At 45.7% G+C, this 16205-nt stretch overlaps 6 protein-coding genes across 6 annotated transcripts; 2 read left to right on the top strand and 4 right to left on the bottom strand.

Moving 5' to 3' along the window:
* Nucleotides 1–415: 415 nt before the first annotated feature.
* GLAREA_09817 (Bacterial luciferase-like protein) lies at nucleotides 416–1567 on the top strand (the record flags this gene model as incomplete). The annotated part of the gene is made up of 1 exon (XM_008086413.1): nucleotides 416–1567. One exon carries the CDS (start codon nucleotides 416–418, stop codon nucleotides 1565–1567), a length of 1152 nt encoding a protein of 383 aa, XP_008084604.1.
* Nucleotides 1568–1838: 271 nt separating this feature from the next.
* Nucleotides 1839–2377, bottom strand: GLAREA_09818 (uncharacterized protein; the record flags this gene model as incomplete). The annotated part of the gene is made up of 2 exons (XM_008086414.1): nucleotides 1839–2174; nucleotides 2228–2377. 2 exons carry the CDS (start codon nucleotides 2375–2377, stop codon nucleotides 1839–1841), a joined length of 486 nt encoding a protein of 161 aa, XP_008084605.1.
* A 493-nt stretch (nucleotides 2378–2870) lies between these two features.
* GLAREA_09819 (Cytochrome P450) lies at nucleotides 2871–4615 on the bottom strand (the record flags this gene model as incomplete). Its single annotated transcript, XM_008086415.1, has 3 exons — nucleotides 2871–3007; nucleotides 3056–4182; nucleotides 4254–4615. 3 exons carry the CDS (start codon nucleotides 4613–4615, stop codon nucleotides 2871–2873), a joined length of 1626 nt encoding a protein of 541 aa, XP_008084606.1.
* A 3472-nt stretch (nucleotides 4616–8087) lies between these two features.
* On the top strand, nucleotides 8088–9855 carry GLAREA_09820 (Cytochrome P450; the record flags this gene model as incomplete). Its single annotated transcript, XM_008086416.1, has 4 exons — nucleotides 8088–8288; nucleotides 8349–9033; nucleotides 9091–9327; nucleotides 9377–9855. 4 exons carry the CDS (start codon nucleotides 8088–8090, stop codon nucleotides 9853–9855), a joined length of 1602 nt encoding a protein of 533 aa, XP_008084607.1.
* Nucleotides 9856–10069: 214 nt separating this feature from the next.
* GLAREA_09821 (ACP-like protein) lies at nucleotides 10070–10442 on the bottom strand (the record flags this gene model as incomplete). The annotated part of the gene is made up of 2 exons (XM_008086417.1): nucleotides 10070–10361; nucleotides 10414–10442. The coding sequence occupies 2 exons, from the start codon at nucleotides 10440–10442 to the stop codon at nucleotides 10070–10072; spliced, it is 321 nt and encodes a 106-aa protein (XP_008084608.1).
* A 40-nt stretch (nucleotides 10443–10482) lies between these two features.
* On the bottom strand, nucleotides 10483–15824 carry GLAREA_09822 (Thiolase-like protein; the record flags this gene model as incomplete). The annotated part of the gene is made up of 8 exons (XM_008086418.1): nucleotides 10483–10862; nucleotides 11071–11167; nucleotides 11221–12836; nucleotides 12987–13358; nucleotides 13415–13757; nucleotides 13806–14312; nucleotides 14381–14493; nucleotides 14642–15824. 8 exons carry the CDS (start codon nucleotides 15822–15824, stop codon nucleotides 10483–10485), a joined length of 4611 nt encoding a protein of 1536 aa, XP_008084609.1.
* Nucleotides 15825–16205: the final 381 nt, after the last annotated feature.

Consider the following 16205-nt stretch of genomic DNA (forward strand, 5'->3'; position numbering starts at 1 on the left):
GTATGTGACAGAAATGTTAAAAATACAAAATATATTGCGTTTTTGGTAGCCCGAAATTGGACAAGCGACCATCCTGAAGGCCTCCAACAATCGCGAATGCTGACCCAACACAACCCTGGAGGGCATTAACGAGACAGCAAACGCCCTGAAATCAGAGGCTGATGTTTGACAGCATATAGTAACTCAGTATTTCGGAGCACTCTGCGATACATCAGCCCCCATTTTTGGACAACTCGCAAAATCACGGGAACACCACCCATCTATTCGCAGAACGAAACTGGAGACCTGCAAGACGCAATACTCTAATAACTGTCGCAATCTCAACATTACCAATCATCACGATTAATAACCACATAAATACATCCATTTAAGATGGCCATTATCGCGATGTCTCGGTCCCTCAAATCTCGCCAAAATGCCAGTCGAATTCATCAGCGCGACGTTTCCCAATCAATCTACCGAAATCACACCTATCCCGGGAGCTAAAATAGATCCAGAGTATCTCATTAGATATGCACGTTCTCTAGATGATTATGAGTACAACTACACGTTGGTGCCGTATGATTCTTCATACTTCGACCCTTGGACCGTCGCTTCTACCATCTCGGCTGTGACGAAGAAGCTCAAGGTTATTATCGCGTTGAGACCGAATACTCTGTATCCGACTCTTGCAGCCAAGGCTTTAGCGACTTTGGATCAGATCAGTGGAGGTCGTGTTGTTGTGCATTTTATTGCTGGCGGAAGTGATGTTGAACAGGCTCGTGAAGGAGATTTCTTGACAAAGGAGCAACGCTATGAGAGACTTGAAGAATTTATCAAGATCTGCAAGAGAGCTTGGTCATCTACTGAGGCTTTTGATTGGGATGGAAAGCACTATCAATTCAAAGGATTCAGGAACTTGGTTGTTCCAAATAACGGCTCTTCAATCCCTGTTTCTGTCGGTGGTTCTTCCGACGAGGCATACCGTGTGGGCGGGAGTCTTGGGGACATTTTCGGACTTTGGGGAGAGCCATTGAAAGAGACTCAAGGTCAAATCGATCGTATCTACGCTGAAGCGGAGAAGGCAGGACGAACTGATCGACCAAGAATCTGGGTGACATTCCGTCCTATTGTCGCGGAGACCGAGGAACTCGCTTGGGCAAAAGCACACCGTACACTCGATGCGCTGAATTCAAATCGAGATGCTGGCAAGAGTCGAGTTCTAGGTACTGCTGTTGGACCTAATGCTGTAGCACCGCAGAATGTTGGTTCGCAACGGCTTTTGGAGATTGCAAAGAAGGGTGAAGTTCAGGATCGTGCACTGTGGTATCCTACAGTCACGGCTACGGGAGCTCGTGGTGCTAGCACTGCACTTGTGGGATCTTATCAAACTGTCGTTGATTCGATCCTCGATTACGTTGATTTGGGATGTGAACTTATCTCTATCCGAGGTTACGATAATTTGAATGATGCCATTGATTATGGGAGATATATCTTGCCTAAAGTACGAGAGGGTATCAAGGAACGGGCAGAGAAAGCAACGAACGGTGCTGAAGGTGAAGGGGAGAATGGTGTGGAAGCTGCTTGAGAAGTGTGATGGTTTACGAAGGATAAAGATTGAGCTTTGTGTCTCTGGAAAATCATTGTATTTTGTTTGTCGCTAGTAACAAACTGTCGTAGAATATCTCACTGAATGACACCTGTGGGTCGCCTTCTACAAACACTTCCAAATACCCCAAATGGCAAAGAAAATAATCATCCTAACTCCGTCTGCATGAGTATCTCATTTATTCATCTCTCATCCCACGTCATCTGCCACGTAACCGACCGCTGATTCTTCCTCAACCATAATTCGCACTTCAGTAGCCTGCCTTTCTGCAACGTTCCCGAAACTCAGCCCTCAATCTTGTGATGAAAAGTTGTCTTGTTATTCTTCCCTTGTAGTGATCTGTACCTTCCTTTAAAACCATCTGCCTCAGTAAGAAGCCTCCTAGCAGCCAGTCAATTTCCGCCTGTTCGATCTCTGGCAACTTCTTCGTAACTGTTTCGTAAAACAACTTCGCAACTCTTGTAGCTTCAATGACAGGGCGTAGGCGAGTGTCCATGTGGATTTGGTAGTGGAATTCGGCGTCGAATATTGCTTTGAGTAGTGGAGTAGAGGGCCGGGCACCTGCTTCAAGTTTTGATGGAGAGTACTTGAAGTCGATTAGTGCATCTGAGAGAAAGTTGGGGAGTAAAATAAACAAACCGCAGCAAGGATGTTTCTAATGTATTGCTTAGAATCTGCTTCATCGAAAGTTGTGGTGCGCATTCTGCTAACTGCTATTGTGCTTGGCGGTCGGATTACTCTAGGTGCATTTGCTTGAGACAGGATGGGCTTTTGAAAGTTCTCGTGCATCGTGCAGGAAATCAAAGCTAATTAAGAATTCGAATCTAGGTGGCTTTTTTGTTACATTAATTGTGGTCGCAACGTGTGGTTGATGCGGCGGGGCTCTTACTCTGGGTGGTTAGCTGAGGTCGTGGTCGTGGTTGCCTTTGTTATAGTCGGGTGTAAATCTGTCTCAGTAAAAAGGAAAAGCACTTGATGAGCTGGCTAGCTAACGATTGTAAACTGAAACAGGGAAACCCTCAACAAGGTTCGAATAGACCTATCAGGACTGCTTGTCAAGGCACCACTGATAAACTCAAGGTGATGCTGGCTTCCAATACGAAAGTGAAGGCTTCTAATTGGAAAGTGAAGGTCTCTAATACGAAAGTGAACATTTGTAAGTTCAAAAAAAAAAAAAAAAAAAAACACATCGGTCCCATAAGAAATTTTGCTGTATAATATAACTCGTTCAAGCTCCCATTTGGAGAGCTTGTTGAGGATACAGGTCTCTGGGCATATTTCCTCAGACGTGATAAAACTGCAAGACCACATTCTTTCCGACCGGATCACCCATAAACCCATCACTCTGTGCCATGTCTCCAGCAGAAACCACGGTAGTGGTGTAGTTAGTGTAAATGGCGGCAATAGCACTTTTCATATCTGCTCTCCGATTAGCACATCCTCGCACCGTAAACGAACCCAACTTACTATGAATAGCCACATGGGTGCCAACACACATCCTCCCACCACTACCAAAAGCCCAGAACCATCTTTTCATCTCCTTCAATTCCTCTTCGCCAGCATTCAACCATCTCTCCGGTTTCCAGTTTGCCGGGTCGGGGAACACCGCAGGATTTCGATGCAGTACTGAGCCGTAAGATTGAACCACCACGCCACCTGGGATATCAGAGTAGCCTGCTAGTGTACATCCTTTCGCTGGAGTAATTCGAGGTTGACGACCTGGAACCGCTTGATAAAGTCGAAGTGTTTCTTGCAAAATTGCATCGAGAAGGGGTAAGCGGTCTACCTCTTTTGAGTCTGGAAGTTCTGGTTCTTGGCCTTCTGGAACTGGGAAACTGAAAGTAGGCGACAGTGTCAGAAGCTCCTGTCTCAGTTTGGTTTGAAGTTCTGGATGTCGCGAAAGTTCGTAGTATAAGTATGTCAAAGTGATGCCGCTTGTTTCGAGCGCAGCTGCATTCATATCAAACATGTCACTTGCAATCTCCAACCTTCTCGGATAATCTTGCTCTGTCTTGAGAAAATGAGGATTCTGAAATCGCTTTGCGTCGATATCTTTCCGCATGGCTGACCTTTCTTGCGAGTAAATGACGGGAACGTCTTCTATGGAAAGAGCCCTTGCGTCGGACAGGAGAGCCTCGGCCTTATCGCACAGCTCGAGATTGTAAGCTTGGATTTCAGGAAAAGCGTCCAAGACTTTTGTTGGTATGATGTTGACGCCGATTCTCATAAGCAAGCTCCAGATTTTGTATCCATCCCCAATCCAGAACATATAAGGACGAATAGCGAAGTAATTTCCCAGATACCAATCCCTGGTTTTGACATCCTGGATGAAGTTTGTACCGAGCCCAAGCCCGAATTGATAAGCCGTGAAGGCATCCATTGAATAAGAATAATTCAGACTTAGAGTCTCAATCGAAATTCCAGTTGTGGCATGTTGCTGGATCAATGGGAGCAGTCGTTTGTATATTACTACTTTACTTGTGGTATGTACTGTTGGTGATGAAAGTATGAACGACTTGGAGTAAATATTTGAAACCATGCGTTTGCGATGGGAATGTGATTTGCTATCAAGAGTGGTGAAAATGTTGATGACACTATCGGTTGTAAAATCAGCAAGTACAATATCATTTCGCAGAGAGATTGGGCTTATCAAAGTGCTACGAACCCATCATAATTCGCAAACCTCCTCGGATAAAACTCAGTCTTCTCAAAACCGCCTCCATATATCGTTTTGATACCTTCCTCATAGCAGTTGACGCTCAGCTCATTTGGCCCTATCCTCAAGATTGGACCTTTTTGCTTGTGGAGACGTTGGATTGTCCGGTTCTCGATATCGGCCCAACGAATGTAGTATATCCAAAGTGAGGTAACATTACATAGAGGATGTGCCGCAGGAATCTTGGAGAGCCGAGTTATGAATAGCGGGAATACGAGTAATCTGTATATGGCGCTGGCGGCGAGGAGGACATAACAAATGTAATTTATAAAAACCAACGTATGCATCAGCAGTTCCATTTTCTGAGACATGGTGGAGGAAGAGATTCTATATCGATACCACGCAATGTTCACAGTGTGCTGCCGAAACTAAAGCCTTCACAGTTGAGAGATATCTTGGTTGTTCTTCGATGTATCGTTCACACGTCAGCGGTGAACATTTTGCCCGTTGAAGCCATCTGGAATGTTAAGATATTGAAGTCGTATCGTCTTCTGCAAGACACTCCATTTGGATGAAAAGCAAAAACCGGTACACATTCATTGGTTGCTGCATGCAGAGTACCCCCGCGCAACGGCATGGCAATATCTTCAGCGACATCGCTGCGTAGCATGTCCATCTTGATTTTCTGTGTTCAGCCGTCACAGAGAACTGTAAGTTTTCAGCAATAAGTGCTTTATTTATGAACATTTCTTAGGTTCAACATGGTGATACTGTGGGAGAAGTTGTGGTTTTTGCACCTAATAATTTGTTGATTTCGCATAGACGGTTTGATGTTGGAAAGTGGGGTGCAGCTTCTGCACAGACGCACGTGTTTGGCCTAATTGGGACATTATCTTCTCGACTCCATCCATGGGTGCACTGTTAATTGCTTACTTTGGTTATGATAAGCTGATACGCGAAAATTCAATAAATGGTCATGAACAAATCGCCGAAATATAGTTCGAGAATTTAAAGGTTGATACTTCATTTTGAATCATGTACAGCTTTCAATGTAACGTGATTCTGGTCGAGTATATTTCATCGCTCGCTGATTTTCTATATGCCTGCCACTAAATTGCCAGATAGTTGAAGCCCGCTTACCCCGCTCCCATCTATAGGCGAAACTTGTGACGCCAGTATGAAGCCTTCGCAAACCTCAACGAAACGTGAATCCGAAAACTATCAGAGTTCCTATCCCAATCAATAGCAATACACGAAGGGCTAGAGATGAATTTCTTGTTGCCATTCGAAAGTTTGAGCTACAAATAGTCAAAGGTGAAAGCTCACTGTATAATAAACAGGCGACCTATTCGCAGTCATAGTGATTTAAATACCTGTGCTAAATCTGGCTGCAAACCCGCAAGATAGGCTCGCAGTGGACAAGTTAAGGGGCATACTTTTAGATGACTTCTTTACCATAAAAGGTGATTAGGTTTCAAGAGGCGCTCTCGTCCGAATCCTTTTCACGAGATTACAATTCTTAGTCTTCCCCGAATTAGTAGATGAAATGTAGAACATGTGTCAATTTGGTCGATGAAGTATTGTGTTCCGACTGCTATGTATTTCGTCAACCGGTTGATACAGTAAGGATTTACGAATAGATTGATTATTAGCAAACCAAAAGAACCAGCGGGCATACCTTCGATAGTCAGAGACAAATTCTTGGAGTTTGAGTAGGCGACAGATATGGAAGTTTCTTGATTTAACTAATAGGTTCAATTGCTAATTGTACATTGCTCATTTGTATGTACAAGACCGCTATACAGTTTTAATTGTTCAACTATGTAGCGCGTTAGGAACCCTACTATGAGAAGTGATGCGTTTGGAAGTGCAGTATGAAGCAATAAGTTTCCTTTCGAACACGAAATTGGAAGTGATTTGGAAAAAACACGTGAGAAAGTTATTTCTGTCCCTGGTCATTGTATTACCATCATGGCCCAACAGACGTTGGAGAGCGGCACAAGTCTCGTACATGCGCCAGTAATCTTGTACGAGCATGGCATATGATTCGCCCGCAAAGCGCAACTGCATTGCCTAAGCTTGCATTGCCTAAGCCATCCAACAACTCCAATAGATTCTAAGATGTTGTGATATCATTGGGATGGAGAGCTGAAGCCGCGTCACTCTGAACGCAAAAGACAGGTATCGTAAGAAAAGCTTCCCCTGCCGTGGCTATGAAGCTCGAAGGCATCGATAGCCACCCGGAAGTAAATCTCATTTTCATAGATAATTGTTGAATCATACTGAATCATAATTCGTTGCTATGAGAATTGCGACAACTCATGTTGGCTTTCCTGACCGCTGTAAAGTTTTCGACCAGTTACAAGTAAACGAATACGTTAACGTAACACCCTGCGTTAATACCAACTACAGTTGTGTATCGCGACGCATGCAGCCACGAGCAGCTGCCCAACCTGTTGGTATCTTTTGGCTGGCGATAGGCTGAATATATACTCGAGGGGGTTGGGTATGTTGTGCGACACGACTTTTATGTAGGCTGAATCGGATGTCAATGAATCCGTCGGCAAGAATCCGAAATCTTGATGGAGTGTGGGTACGGGCTGGCGGCCGAAATTTTAGAGAGCATTGCTGTCAATGGACGTTGTTGTGCTGATTTGCCGTTCACTTCGTGTAAAATAGGAGATGAGAAAAGGGGGTATCTTTAGATTGGACACGTGATTAAGTTTCGGCAGTCTGTAAGCGAGGTGCACGTCCTGAGCTACAGGATCCATCTCTTGCTAGCTGGCGATCATCGTTAATCATGACCTCTTTCACAGATATCGAAAATTGTCTTCAACAGACCATCGAGTTTGACGTGCAGGTTCTCAGCTGATCCCTGTTATCGCCCAAAGAGCAAGTCAGACTTCAAGATACCACCCCTTCCCGCTACAACAGTTCTTGATCCGGTCGCGAGAATTGGTAAATCACCGCGCCACCAACATGAATATTCAGTAGCTTGGCGGTAATCTAGAGATTGCGTTATAAGGAGCAGTACGATCTTGACGCTTTCTTACATGTCAGGTCGAGAGAAGATGCTTGAATACTCATAGTCCGACTCTGCTTATGATGCACAAAAAGTACATCGGCATTTCCTCGTATATCGTATTCGTTTTAGGGTTTACTGAGTGGTGGCTGAAGTATGAAGCCGATGTCTTGCTTGAACTTTGCGTTGAGGTTGGACAGATGACGGCCGATCGTATGTCACTGGTCATGAACCAGAGCTGTCATGAACGCATGTCGTGGTACAGCAGCTCTCAACTCACCCTACCTCGGTTACAGGGCCAAGATCAATAAGGATGAAAGTCTATCAGTTGTCTTTTATACTAGGATCTTGAGAAATAAACGGGTAAAACGATCTGCATGTCAGCCCACATCTATCTTGTGCGAGGTGGACTGGCGCTTTGGAGACGACAGCCCTGCGAGGAACGAAACGCCTATGGAGACTCGAACGAGTATAATTCCTCCGACATTACTCCAAAATATCCCTGTCAGGACCGTGAAATGGTTGGAATTGCCAGGCTGACAGGTGTTGTCACACAAAACGTTACCTGACAGGCCACAGCCGGTAAAAGTGTGGAAGCGATCATTCTCAACCTAGGGAGTACATTATTATGCATACGGCACGGAACTCTAGGAAACCCGCCCCATGTGGCACACCAACGGCAATGCAATGCACTTCTTTCCTATATATGTGACCAGCCTATTCCCACGTTGTTTGTTCATGAATAACTCGCACTTGTGTCAAGCGATCAACGCCTCCGCCAAAACCTCTTGATACTCGAGCGAAATTCAATATCAAGCAATATGGCTCTTCTACCATTCATCAAACATGCTCAGGCCTCGGTCGCAGAGTCACCCGTTATCTATAGCGTGGCCTTACTCGCGACCTTGATAGGAATATTCCGATACATCGTCCTGCGCCAATCACGAAAGCTGAATTTTCCCGTAGTCGGCAAAGCAATTGACTCAGAATTGAAGAATGATCTCATCGAGGGAGCAAAACTGGTACTCTAAAACACTCTATTTGATCCATTAGAAGTATACTAACGCGACTGCTGCTCAAAGTATCCTGATGAGCCATTCATTATTCCAACTCAACCACCAATGGTCGTCCTACCCGAAAAGACTTTGGATGAGATCAGATACATGACCGAAGATAAAGTCTCGTTCCTGGAATTAATTCGAAGGGAGTTTCTCCATAGGCATACTACCATTGGCGACAGTAGACCTGAAGTGATCCAAGCAGTAAAGAATGAACTTACCAGAAACATCTCTAGCGTACTTGACTGTCTACAAGATGAGGTCAGATATTCTCTAGACAAAGAGATTGGAGACTGCCCAGACTGGAAGCCAATATATCTTTACAAAGCCATGGCAAATGTGGTAGCTTTGATGAGTGGACGAACCTTCGTCGGCCTACCATTAAGCAGAGAACAGGAATGGTTGGACGTTTCCATCAATTTCACCATTGATGCAGTCGCGGCCGCTCGAGCAGCTCGAAATTGGCATCCTCTAATGCGACCATTTGTGGCACCTTTCCTCAAAGAGATACGCAGAATCAAGGCATATAAGACCCGAGGTGCGGAGCTTTTAGCGCCATATATGGAGCAAAAGGTCTTGGATCAGATCATGGATGAACCAAAGAAGTCCGTGGATGAGGAACAATCTGCTTTCACTGGATGGGTGCTTAAGTATACGAAGGATTCCGAGAAGCGAGACCCGGCAGTTTTGGCGTTGAATCAGATCGTTCGTGAGTCTACTGATATATGTCTCCAAACTTCAATAAGTGACTAATGATATTCTACAGTATCTTTTGCTGCAATCCACACCAGTGGCATGGCTGTAACCCACTGCCTCTACGACTTAGCAGCTCGCCCCGAATACATCCAACCCCTTCGCGAAGAGATCGAAAAAGTAATCGCCGAAGACGGTTACGAAGACGACGGCGACGGAATCAAGAAACTCAAGAAATCCAGCCTTCCCCGTCTCCGAAAACTAGATTCTTTCATGAAAGAATCTCAGCGCCATGCACCCGCCGGTCTCTGTAAGGCCCTCCCCCTTAATCTAAATGATCATAAGACTAACAAACACAGTCGGCAACACTCGCGTGGTAGTCAAACCCCTCCACCTCTCAACCGGCCACACTATCCCCCCCGGCACAAAAATAGCCTACAACCTCTGGGCGACCCAAATGAGTACCTCCTCCCTCTCCATGTCTCCAACCTATAACCCACCCAACTACCACGCGCCCGCCGAGTTCGACGGATTTCGCTTCTCGAATTTGCGCGCCATGGAAGGCAAGGAGAATAAACATCAGTTCGTTTCCACGGCGCCGGATTCGCTGTCGTTTGGGCACGGCAATCACGCGTGTCCAGGCCGGTTTTTTGCGAGCAATGAGATCAAGGTGATTTTGATTGAGGTGTTGAGAACGTATGATTTGAGACTGAAGGGGGATGTGGAGGGGACGGGGGGCGTCGAGAAGAGACCGGAGGATCTGGTCAATGCCGGGAGTATTATGCCGAACCCATTTGCGGAGATCGAGTTTAAGAGTCGGAAGAAGGATGTGATTTGAACGTCTGGCAGGACTTTTGGTTTGCAACTGATATTGTTTGGCGCTTTTAAAAGAAGACTCTCTATGATTCAGTCTTTGAATGAATAGTAATAGAATGTGAACATATTCTACTTCAAGAAATCGTGAAGTAAAGTTGACATTCTGCTCCTGTTTCAGTTTCATTAAATCATAAAATCTGTCACCTACTATATCCCTCTGACACAGCGTAACCTACCTACTTCTTCTTGCTACGATACTTCTCACTCAGCCGCTCAATAGCCAACTCAACCAAACCCAAAATACTGCCTTGCTTCATCAGCTCCAAAACCGAAACCTCGACACCTAAACTCTGCTTCCACCAATTTCTCAACTTGATAGCAACTAACGAGTCCACACCCGCCGCTGCCAGATTTTGTGTAATATCAACATCTTTCTCGTCTATCATAAGGAAACCCGATACACGTAGCCCAATCGCCCTTGCCAGAAGATCCACCGATGCCTTGTCCTTGCCGAAGTAGCGTTCTTGCCTACATGCTCAAGCTCTAGGGTCACCATGTTTATGGCCTGCTCCGCACGAACTGTTCTTGCAAATCCAAGAATTTGAGCATGATGAGGATCCTGACAATTAACTTGTGCGGGTTTCATGAGCTATAAGATGATGGGATGAGACAGAGCGTCAACGAGCTTTAACAAGTATTTCAAGTCCTCGTCGTTAATATCCCGAAAGAGGGGATCCTTTCGGTCTTCTATATCGACAAACGAAATAAGATCTTGAGACGTTGGAATCTCTTCTTCTCCCCAGATACAGTGATTGATTGTGTATCCTTGCGACTCAAGCTCGTTTTTGACAGCTTCAGCAGATGGGCCAAGGCTCTGAAAGTTCGTCAATAGTGTTATTCGTTTGACATTATCGATCACGATTGTTGGTCTGGCGATGATATTAGCGTTAACATAGTAAGGACGTACGCCATCCAGAGTGACGGAAATAATCTCAAAATCTGCTCCCCGAAGTTTAACTTCCCACTCCTCTGGCGTAACAAAGGGTTCGTCAACCCGACCATCATTTTCACCAAGTCACCATCCCGAAAAGAGTCCCTGAAACAAAGTAAGACAATGGACATAAAGCAACAAGGTTCGAGGCAAATACCATTACGAAATTTAGACATTTTGTGGCTTGAATCGTGTTCATGTCAGTCATTGTAGTGCATGGGTGTTTTATTCCTGTATTGTGCTCACCTGGTGATAGCTCCTGCAAAAATAGTTTACCGGAAGGTTTGAGCAGTTTGCGGCAGTTGGCAAGTGTTTCACTCAAAGTCGGAGTCGCATGCAGAACCTTGGGGGTATTCAGCTATCAACGACAATTAACATATTTATACAGAGGCTTACATTCGCGGCCAGGATAAAATCGTATTCGCCGGGTGCAAATCCTTGGGCGATAGGATCTTTAGAAATGTCAAGTACTTTATACTCAATGCTGTGGTGTTCTTTGAAGCGCTCTTTGGCCTTAGCGAAAAATCCCGAAGAGATATCGGTAAAAGTGTAGCTATGGTAAAGACGCTCGCCATATTCATTTTTGAGACTGTTGATGACCTTGGCAGTGAGACCCCCAGTGCCAGCGCCGATTTCGAGAATTTTCATTTGTGGTTGACTGTTTCCGAGGAGGGACAAAAAGTCACTCAAGTCCACCAGAATATCCATCCATTCGTACAAATCTTGCAATACATGATCTTGGAAAAGTAGCTCTAGGAAGTCTATGCGACCTTCAATGATATCGGCAAGGTGCGAAAAGGTTTTCCATATAGCATTGCCAAGTTTTCGGACATCGGTTTGCTGTATCTCTGCGAGGCAGTCGGTAATTCTGTACAGTCTGGTAGCACTGTCGAGATGTAGCAAGAGCTGAGAATCTTCTACCAAAGGGTAATCTGGACTATCAAACCGTTTGATCTGCCCCTCGAGCCACGCCACGAAGCTAACAAGATGAGGTTGAGACGGGATAAGACTTGACAAGCTATGTTCTGCTTCGGCCGCGCAAAGAACAAACAAGCGTTCAGTCAATGCAAGTTGTGGTCGTATATCCATTTTCGGTTTGAGGATTTTGTTCGTTTCTGCGAAGTAGAAATCTGGCTTCCATTGTAGACATTGTGCAAAGGGTTCTAACAGGTCATCATTATTTCCACCTCGAAGTGGTGTCAATTTGAGGCCACGCATAAAAAGCACTATGTCGTCATCCACCACACCATGAGATGAACCTTGGGTTTCAGTGGCAGTCGTGTTGAAGTGAATCGCTGCCGATTTGGTTTCGCCGACGTAAATCTCTTCAATAAAAGTTGGTAGGGAAAGTTGCGTGAGTTCCCGGTAGATGCCCTTTGTCCAGGCGACGATAAAAGACTGGAAAATAACGTCCAAAGTTGCCGGATGCGTTGCATATGGTGATTCCCATTTCTCTTTCGTGTTCGTAACTGTGCCTGAGCATCCTCTATTAGAGACTCCAGCAGTAATGTCTCGAAGACCTGTAAACCTGGGTCCGTAGTTAAGACCAATACGAGCCATTGTCTTGTACCAACGATCTGCACATACTCCCCGTGCAAAGCTTAGGGTTTCTGTCGGGATGAATTTGCGGGCTTGACCTGCTGCGACGAGACCACGACAGTGTCTACTCCAAGAGCTTCCATCATATAATAATATTGAAAACTCATACCAATTACTGTCTAGCTCTGTGGTGAGCGCCCTTGGTCGGAGGGTTGTAATAATTTCAGAGGGCGTGTCATCCCGTAGCACCAAAGTATTTTGAATGCACATTTCCTGGATCGTATAGTCTAATTGGGTGCTCTCACCATCGTCGCGAAGCTGTGCTGCCGCAGCACCAGCCATTGCTACGTAGCCAGCTGCAAGAAACACGATATCACTACTGACACGATGATCTCTCAACCACGGGACATCGATCAAGCGTAAGATGTTTCTCCAGCTCGGTTCCACCTCACTGGACTCGAGAATTCGCGACCCTAATAAGTCATGCTTCGCATGTTGGGGAAACCTCCAATTTGATGTTACCCGAGTCTCAGCCCAGCATTTGTCGTTGCGCTGCTAAGGGTAAGTAGGGATATTGGTAAGAACGCGTGCAACATTTGGGATGGGAGGTCGGAGCTTCACACCAGCCAGATACAATTGTCCCATGGTCTCGAGAAATGTATCTACGTCGTCCGTTTTGCGTTTAAGAACGGATGAATATGCATTCGAGGTGCCTTGCTCCAGGAAGATTTGTTTCATGGAACCAGCCAATGCTGAATGGGGTCCAACCTCAAGATGAATATGAGCATTAGGGCAGTTTCGGAGCGCTACATTTACGGCTGTAGAGAACAGTACAGGATTCTCCAAATTGTCCTTCCAGTATTTTGCCGTAAATTCTTGAGCTTCCGAAAGTAAACGCCCATGTACACTGGAAAAGAAAGGCAGGCGCGGACGCTGAGGATTCAGATGATCGGCTATGAGGTCGTGATAAACTCCACCAACAACCCTCATGTGATCTGATGAGATTAGAAGACTAGATCAAATGGGGTTGTTTGGCGTCCGAAGCATTTACCTGAATGATAGGCCATGCTAACCTGCAGCTTGCGAGCGGGAACGTTAGGGTGAGCAATTTTTATGGTGTCCAGAGTAGCGTCTAGAGACACCACGTCGCCACTGATGGTAACATTTTTGCTGCTATGCTCGCACGCAACTTGTACTCCTGATACTAGGTAATTTTGAATGTCGTCCCGTCCAAGTCCGACAGCAGCCATTCCACCACTCTTAGCAGAGCCTTTGCAGACATGCCCACGGTAGAAGGAGACTATAATCGCTTCCCTGAGAGATAAAGCACCTGACGCGTAAGAGCCAGCAATTTCTCCACTACTGTGCCCAACTATCGCTGCTGGAGTGACGCCCTAAGAGGCGAGTAAATCTACGAGCGCGATTTGCAAGGCAGTGCAAACAGGCTGAGAAAACCCGGGTGTGGTAAGAATCATCTCATCTTCGCATTTCAAGATGATGTTTTCGATAGTCCAGCTTGGTGCGTCATGCAGGGAACTTAAAGCTGCATCCATCATTCTGATACTACCGGAAAATATCTCGTATCTTAACAGCAGCTCTCTTCCCATGTGTACCCATTGCGCGCCTTGTCCAGTAAATACAAATAAAATGTTGTCAGCCGCGAGCTTCGTTTCCTTGGTATTGTGGACGACTTTAAAAGAAGATGAGCCGTGCATGAGATGATAACCTCTAAGTTTCAAATGTTCTCTACGCTCTGAAAGCGTAAATTTGAGGGATTCCAGTTCATGTGGAAATCTGTCTAGATATTTTCTGTAAGCATCTAAAAGTGCCTGGAGCGATCCAGCATTATTTGCCGAGAATAAAAGGAGGCTTTTATTAGCCTGTTTTGGATCGTCATTGCATCCCTTCGGCGTTGAAATCCCGAAAGACTTTGCGGAGTCCAACACAAACTAGCCACTGTAGCATTAGTCTCTCTTGTCAATTACTTGGTGGGCTCCAGCTTAGAGATAATACTAACATGAACGTTAGATCCGCCAATACCAAATGAATTGACAGATATCCTCTCGCGTCGATCTTCAGGCCAGGGAAGAGGCTCAGTAGGAACCTGCAACTTCCCGGTCTTCCAAGGAACTTTTTAATGTAAGCGAAAGTTACCCAGACTTGGTGAGGCATTGTGACATAGGAAAGTACGACTGTGAGAGAAAGCAAGCAGAAGCTCATTCCTTAAGTGAAATACGAGCGGTAAGTGCAGAAAGGATTTCGAAATTGTTTATCTTACTCTTGGGGCTAGGCGTGGTAAACTTGATGTTAGGCAAGATAGTAGTGTTTTCAAGAGAGACGACGGCTTTGATGATACTCGTAATCGCACTAGCACCCTCTGAGTGGCCCTTTAAAATTTTCAGTGTTTTGAAATCAGATAGAAGAAGATTGCTCTGTACTAAGTTAGGCTTTGCTGAGCCAATATAGACACCATCCGCCCCAAAACAATTGGCTACAGCAGAAACTTCGAGAGAGTCGCCCACGAATGTGCCGCTTCCGTGGCATTCAACCATTGCGGTATCGCGAAAGGAGAGACCGGCATTCTCGTACGCTTGACGGATGAAGCTTTCGTGGGCAACAGGGTTCGGCACGGTCAAAGCAGCCGTCTTTCCATCGGCATTACTAGCAGAGGCTCTGATCACAGCTCTTACAGGATTGCCATCCCGAATAGCCTCATCCAAGCGTTTAACGTAAAGACAAGCGATGCCCTCCGCTCTTCCGTAGCCATCTGCACTAGCGTCAAAAGATTTACATGAGCCGCTCGAAGACAAAGTCCCTGTTGCTGACATAGTAATGGACAAGCCAGGTGCGAACAGGAGATTCGCACCGGCTACAATGGCAGCAGATATCTCTCCTTGAAGAATGGTCTGCAAAGCTTGGTGGAGCGCTAACCCCGACGAAGAACAAGCAGCCTTCACTGTAAAACTTGGGCCTTTTAAGTCGTATTCGTAAGCAATCCGGTTTCCCAGCATAAAGTCAAGCATTCCTGTGAGCTGGTAAGGGCTCCCATCTTCAATATCCCGTGTCTGCAAATCCCGCCAGTCTTCGGCAAACATACTGGCAAAGGTTCCAATGTTTTTGCCTCTGAAGTCAGCTTCGCCAGAGTTCTCGAACGTCTCACGGACAACTTCCAATAGCACCCGCTGGGTCGGGTCAAGTCGGCTCGCTTCAACGGATGTCATACTGATCATAGACAAGTCGAAGTGCGTTAGATCGTCTTCCAAGAAGTACCCATATTTACTGATGATGGTACCCTTTTTGGAATGTTCATTGTAGTACTTTTCGATATCGTATCGGCTTTTGGGAACTATCGACCGTGCATCTCGTTTTTCCATCAGGAACTTGTACATGTCCGCATCGTTCTTGATCCTCCCAGGAAGCCTAAGGCCCATCCCACAAATCGCAACCGGAGTTGCGGCCATCCCAGGAGCTGACCGGTCCCTGTCCTGTTTCTTGAGAGGTTCCTGATTGCTTGAAATCCCTTGATCATTTAAGCTTTCATGGAAGTCAGTTTCCCCGTTGCGATCAAGTTTGTTGGACGATGTTGATTGCCATGGTGAGATCCTCAAATTCCGATAAGCAAGCAATGTCAGCTTAGAAAGTGGTCGGTAAGCTGTGTTGTTGATTTCAAGATCATGAGCTCATCGAGGTGACGGAAACAAATCGGAGGCTGAATGGTGGTTGAAGGCTACGGAGGCTCAAAGAAGACATATTTAAGTAAACACAGCCTCCTAGTGACGCGTAGAGGATAACCAAGTTTCCGGGTTTGTATGAGAAAGTGACGCAGGTACTTGGTCACAAAT

The sequence above is a fragment of the Glarea lozoyensis genome, assembly GCF_000409485.1.
Source record: "Glarea lozoyensis ATCC 20868 chromosome Unknown GLAREA4, whole genome shotgun sequence".
NCBI classification, from domain to species: domain Eukaryota; kingdom Fungi; phylum Ascomycota; class Leotiomycetes; order Helotiales; family Helotiaceae; genus Glarea; species Glarea lozoyensis.